Below are 6000 nucleotides of genomic sequence, written 5' to 3'. Positions count from 1 at the left end.
AAGAACGAGATCACGGATACAAGCGGCCGAAATGCACAGCAAATCCAGGAGGCCCAGATTGACACTGTCAGATTTGATTTCAACACTTTTAAAGTGTCTATATGGGTCCACACCAGAAAGCGTTAATTTAACTCTTTTTGGAGAGTTGGTACCTGAACTCTTATAAAGTGTCAAATATCAAATCTGCTGGAGTTAATAATTTAACACTTACTAACACTAATACAGTGTTAGATCTTAATATTAACTCTCACATATTAACTCTTCTTCAACTTCTTAAGAGTTATTTGTAATTAATATTAAATAGGTATTTTATTGTTTTGAACTTTAAAAAATTATTTGTAAAATAAACATTTAATAAAGAGGCAATGATTTTCTCAAATGCATTTATTTCAAAACGTGCACCATAATTGCAAAACATATTACAATGTGGAATAATGTGCATGTTTCACATGTAACTTTCATTCACATATTGCTTATTAAAAGGTCTGACATATCAGCTGTTCAATACAAAATGCAGTATGCTTAAGACATTTTTCTTCAATAACAATGAAGAAAATTTTATTTTTTCTTCATTGCATGAAATTGTTCAAAGTACAAGGTGGAGAAAGTAAAGACTATCAATGCATGCAGTTCATGTAATATGATAGAGTGCATTTTCTTTTAACAGGTAGATTACTGGATATTACAGTACATAACAGACCAACCTGATATTCATATCCATCATTTCTTATCCAGTTTCTGTTTCTGTTGATAAGAGACAGTTCTTCTCTGCACTCCACCAGAGATGTCCACTCACTAACAGATTGTCTTCAGGTTGTTGGGCTGTTCGTGAAGTTTGGTCGGAGACACCAACATTCTCCTCTACTGCATCAGACAGTCTTCAGTCTCTGAGTAGGACAGTCAGTGTCGGTCTCTGGATCATAACAAACAAAAAACATAACAATGAGGAATGGAACGAAGGAATACATTTTTACTACAACTCTAACAACAAGCCTCCATTACAGAAATGTAGAGTTTCAGAGATATTAACACTTACATAATCATTTTTGGAGCTTGAATCTTCGAAGAATCCATGGAGGGATCGGGAGGGGGAGGTTAGGCTGACGACTGGAGATTCATCCTCAACCAGACTGGATCTAATATATACAAAAAGGCAATAAAAGGATTAAAACATGCTGCAAAACGTATATAAGAAGACACAACAGCGGGAATAACGCTCTCAACATGAAAAAGCCTTTTACATTTTATCAAAGGAAAAAAAAAAGATCAGAAAGGTTGATAAATCTGACCAACATGCATGTAAACGTTCAACATCATGAAAAAACATACTCCAGATTATTACGGATCTGTTCAAATTAGCCAATAATTTGATTAAATGTTCACCGACTCGATTTTTTCCAACACTTATACTCCGCTAACATTCGGCATGCTAAGCTAAATATGCTAACACCGAGCCGTGTGGCGAACGTGACGTCTATCATACAGGTTGAGCTCAACTCAAAATAATAGTTATAAACCATCTCAGAAAAAAATGACTTACCAAGCGCAGTAAATAACTCAAGACAGGTGGAAAGTAAATAATCCTGAAATAACTTGGCTTCTGTCGCTTCCTTAGGTGGGAATCTGTGATTCTGGGGCGGAGTCAGTGAAATAATTAACTCCTTCAGTGTTAGAGCCGCTGGTGGAGTTTAGAGTTAAGAAGTAAAGAGTTATTGACTCTATTTTAACACCTCTAGATTTGATACGGAAACACTTTGTTTTAACACTGGATTTTAACTACTAATAATTTACACCCCAGAGTTACATAAACAGAATGTGACTCTATAAGTGTAAAATTAACTCTGCTTTTGCATAAAGTCTACCAACACCAAAACATTTAACACTTTTGAATTTGCTGTGTGGGTTTCCTCCGCAGGGTGGCTGGACTCTCCCTTCGACATAGAGTGAGAAGCTCGGTCATCCGGGAGGGACTCAGAGTAGAGCCGCTGCTCCTCCACGTTGAGAGGAGCCAGTTGAGGTGGCTCGGACATCTGGTCAGGATGCCTCCTGGACGCCTCCCTGGTGAGGTGTTCCGGGCACGTCCCACCGGAAGGAGGCCTCGGGGAAGACCCAGGACACGTTGGAAGGACTATGTCTCTCGGCTGGCCTGGAAACGCCTTGGGATTCCCCCGGAGGAGCTGGAAGAAGTGGCTGGGGAGAGGGAAGTCTGGGCCTCCCTTCTGAAGCTGCTGCCCCCGCGACCCGACCCCGGATAAGCGGAAGAAAATGGATGGAGATCAAAGCCAAAAACACAAGTTTATTAAAAAAAAATCTTTATTAATATTAAAGTGTTAAACAAGTAACATCACCTACTTCAAAAGTTTTTAACACAAATAAAAATAAATTCCAAACTTAAGCGACACGAGGCAGAATTCTTAAAGAACAACGATTTGCACTTATTTGAACTTCCAAACAAAGAAACCGAACTGAACCATCTTACTCCGGAGACGTTCACCGGAATCATCCCAGGTGGTGACAGGAGAAGACTCGACATGACGAGTGGGTCAGTGTGAAGGAAGTGAATACTGCATGTCAACAAACCTCTGACTGATAGAAGTAGAAACTTTAGCAGCAAACAATATTTAGGAGAAAGTGGAATTTTTATTATTTTACACCAAACTTTATCGAGTCAAAATTTAGGAGAAAAAAAAAGAAAAAAAAGATATTCTTTAAGGGAAATTAACTTATATTCTCTCAGATATTGTAACTATGGAGTGGGAGTTATTCATAACTTGGTTTGAGTTTTTCTTTTAATGAGAGTCTGATGATTCTGAACCAGTCCAGGTTTCTGCTGTCTGATTTTGAAGCATCCATCTTTTTCCTTTAACACCTTTCATTCTGTTAACAAAGGTTGCTGCGCCTGGTTATGCTGAGACTTTCTTGGGTGGCAACATCTGCACGATGAAAGGTTGTTGAATAGTTCATGTGGATTTCTCTGTCTATCGAAGGATGAAAACCAAAATGTGTGGAGATCAGCAGATCAGCTCTTCTCTGCTCTGCTCCAAGGCGGCTGACGTCATCTCAGTCCACAAAGTCTAAAGCAGAAAAGTTGCAGCTTTGCCGCAGAACTCGGCGATTGTGAGAGATCAAACAGAAAAATCAGAGCCGTGTTGAATAAATCCATCTGATTCGGCTTCGGGAGTAGAAAGAAAATCCATTTCTAGTCATTCCCGGTCGCTGCTCAGGTGACGTGAAGTCAGCTGGGGGAGTTTCCCCTCAGCCCCAGAGGAACCAGCCTAGGCATGGGCCTCCAGGCCACGCCCGCGGTCCCAGCCCCTCCCACTGTTGCTTCGTTATTACTGCCTAGTCCCGCCTCTTTGGCTCCTCCCACCTTCATGTGCAGCAGAGGGGGTGGGGCCAGCACACCTTCATTAGCGTTCCCTAAAATTGGCCCTGGGTGCTCGGAGGCATGCTTCTGTTCCTCGGATCTGCCCGCCATCGAAGGATCAATCACTGCTGTAGTAGCCGTGGCAACAGTCTGCTGGTTAAGAAAAACAATTTCGTTAAGGAGGGACGACAGGCTCTCATTGTCCGAGTCCTGTCGGGCCATCAGTCCAGCAGGATCAGATTGTCCGACGTCTAAGGGAGGGTAAGGAAGACCAGGGGGCGGGACCAGAGCATGAGGGGGCGGAGCTGGACCCTGAGGAGGCAGGGCCAGAGCCTGAGGGGGCAGGGCCAGCCTGGGGAGGGGGACTCCCATCTGGCTGGGTTCGGCAGACACCAGCAGAAACGCAGGCGGAGCTGCAGCCAGCAGCGGCTGAAGCTCCTGGGTTCGGTGCGGTGTACTTCCTGGAGGAGCGGCAAACAGCACTTTATCCATGGGTGGTGCTGTGGAGAAACACAGTAATCAGCAGCAGGAAACTAGAGGTTTTTAGGGTAGACAAAAATAACAGCTTAGTTCCATTTTGGAAAATTACAGTCAAAACAAAAAATTTTTTAAAAATTGGAGAAAGTGATATGCTCTAACATGGTGAGAACTGACTGGAGATTTGGTTTGATGTGTTTCAGGACTGATTACCCAGCTTCACTCTGACTGGTTTAGACATCCTTTCATCTTTCACATTGCTTGCTCAGCATGTACAGTAGCTGAAATGTGCTCTTTTTTGTGCACGTTAAAAACCTTTGTACATTTTTGGTGTTGGTTATTCCCATTTACCTCTCCCCTTTTTTACATTGGAGTTATCCAGACTACATTCCTCCTCATTTCTATAACCTATCCATCATTTTCCTTCTACATCAATAACGTAAGGCATGTGTAACCTCTGAAGTCTCACTGAAGCTTGTACCAAAGAAAAATGATATCATATCAAATATCCTACAACTTCCTGTCTCTTTGTTGTTTCCGCCAGTAGTAACATCCAGATGTTGATCACAAAAAAATGTTTCCATTGCAGTTTTGCAAAATACATCTATGTCAATATGGCAGAGGAACCACCTCATCCTGTCGCTAAAGCTTTTTGCCCAAAAAACGTGAGTTTTTTTCCAAAAAAGATTTTCACATCATTGGTGTGTTTCCATCAAATGAATGTATTTTCGTCGTTTCCATTTTACCATTAATGGAAACGCAGCTACATTCATCCGCTTCCTGACCCAGTTAAGTGGTTTTGTCTACGTGTTATGTTGCTGCTGCCGTCTTACTCTTCTCAGCTGACGTTTTCTGAGGCAGGTCTCGGTTCCTGCTGCGAGACAGAATGTTTGGAACGGTCTTTATCCGTTTGGTGTCTGGAGGAGCCGGCGCGCCGTCGGACACATGCAAGACAGGCTGACGGAGAGGCTTCAGCTGGATGGCTGCGGGCGGGGCCTGCAGGGGGCCAGCGTCTCCTGTAGGGATGGCTACACAGAGGACGTCCTCCACTGAGACGTCATTGGTTGTTTGTTGCCTCCTCTCCATCTCAGGCTGCTTTTGATTGGTCAGCAGGTGCTGCAGCGTCTCCGTCCCTGCAGCCAAAAACACAACAGATTCAAGAAAACCACCAAACATGTGACATATCACATTTACTTGACATGTTTCCATAATAAAGAACATATTTCCAAGTGATTTATGGAGGTTTTCGCTCATAACATCTAAAATGTTCTGCCTTTAGGAAGGTTTACAAAGTAAATGTGTGGAAATGAAAACTACCAAAATCAAAACAGCTTCTCCACAGAGGATTTTTCTAATCTGCCTTGTTTTTGCAATATGCAGGACTATAAAAGTCCTCTGAACCACATCATCCAGTGAGAGAGCTTACATTAGCAAATACCACACTGATGGCATGACAGACAAGCTGATCCATAAATATTTACACTTCTCCTCCTTCACAGTTTACCCATCCAGAGTTTAAAAGTATCTATCCACGAGTCATGGCCGGCAGGCGGCTTCTGGTTCTGTTCTTTACTGGTTTTATGAAAGAACCAGTTTGGTTTTCCAGAACAGTCTCACAGGATCACAGTGAACCGAGACAGTTTGATGACGGAAATCTAATGAATGACTCCAGCGGCCCTGCACAGCGAGGCTCTGGTGTGTTTTTACTGATTTGATTAGGCAGATCAAAAATCAAAAACAAGTCAGAAACTTCAAACATTTTGATCGGACGCCACCAGCTGCTGATGAGAGCGGCTGTTACTCTATGACCCGGCTCAGAGCTGGATTCAGTTGACCAGGCCCGGAGGTTGCAGCAATGGGAAAAAGAAAGAATTGTTGCAAAGCGATCACCAGCAGAAATGAAAACAGTTTAACACTGAAACTACTTTGGTGAAGAAAAACAAAAAAAAAAAAAAATCCTTGACTGGCCCAACTCTCAGGTTCTGTAAATGTCACTTGCTCACAGAGGAGCCAAGCAGAAACTGCTTAACAGACAATCACAGCTTTTCATCAAACATAAATTACATGTGGTGACTTATTATCTTAATTAATATCTAAATGCTGTTTATCAAAAATAACTTAAAAGAAATTAGACTTTGTAATTTGATGTCTTGAAA

At 42.2% G+C, this 6000-nt stretch overlaps 1 protein-coding gene across 3 annotated transcripts in view; it reads right to left on the bottom strand.

Annotated features, from left to right (window-relative positions):
- Window positions 1-2295: 2295 nt before the first annotated feature.
- Window positions 2296-6000, bottom strand: part of mgaa (MAX dimerization protein MGA a) — a 36668-nt gene continuing 32963 nt past the window's right edge. For all 3 annotated transcript variants that reach the window (XM_008398720.3, XM_017302457.2, XM_017302456.2), the window contains exons 28-29: window positions 4678-4977; window positions 2296-3867 (exon numbers count right to left, since the gene is read on the bottom strand). In XM_008398720.3, coding sequence (XP_008396942.2) covers window positions 3236-3867; window positions 4678-4977 — 932 coding nt within the window. In that variant the 3' untranslated portion in view covers window positions 2296-3235. The remainder of the gene's footprint in view (window positions 3868-4677; window positions 4978-6000) is intronic.

This window comes from Poecilia reticulata, chromosome 22 (genome assembly GCF_904066995.2).
Source record: "Poecilia reticulata chromosome 22, P_reticulata-male-v2, whole genome shotgun sequence".
Classification (NCBI taxonomy): Eukaryota; Metazoa; Chordata; class Actinopteri; order Cyprinodontiformes; family Poeciliidae; genus Poecilia; species Poecilia reticulata.
The sequence above is the reverse complement of the archived record's forward strand: the minus strand, read 5'-3'. Positions and strand labels throughout refer to the sequence as shown.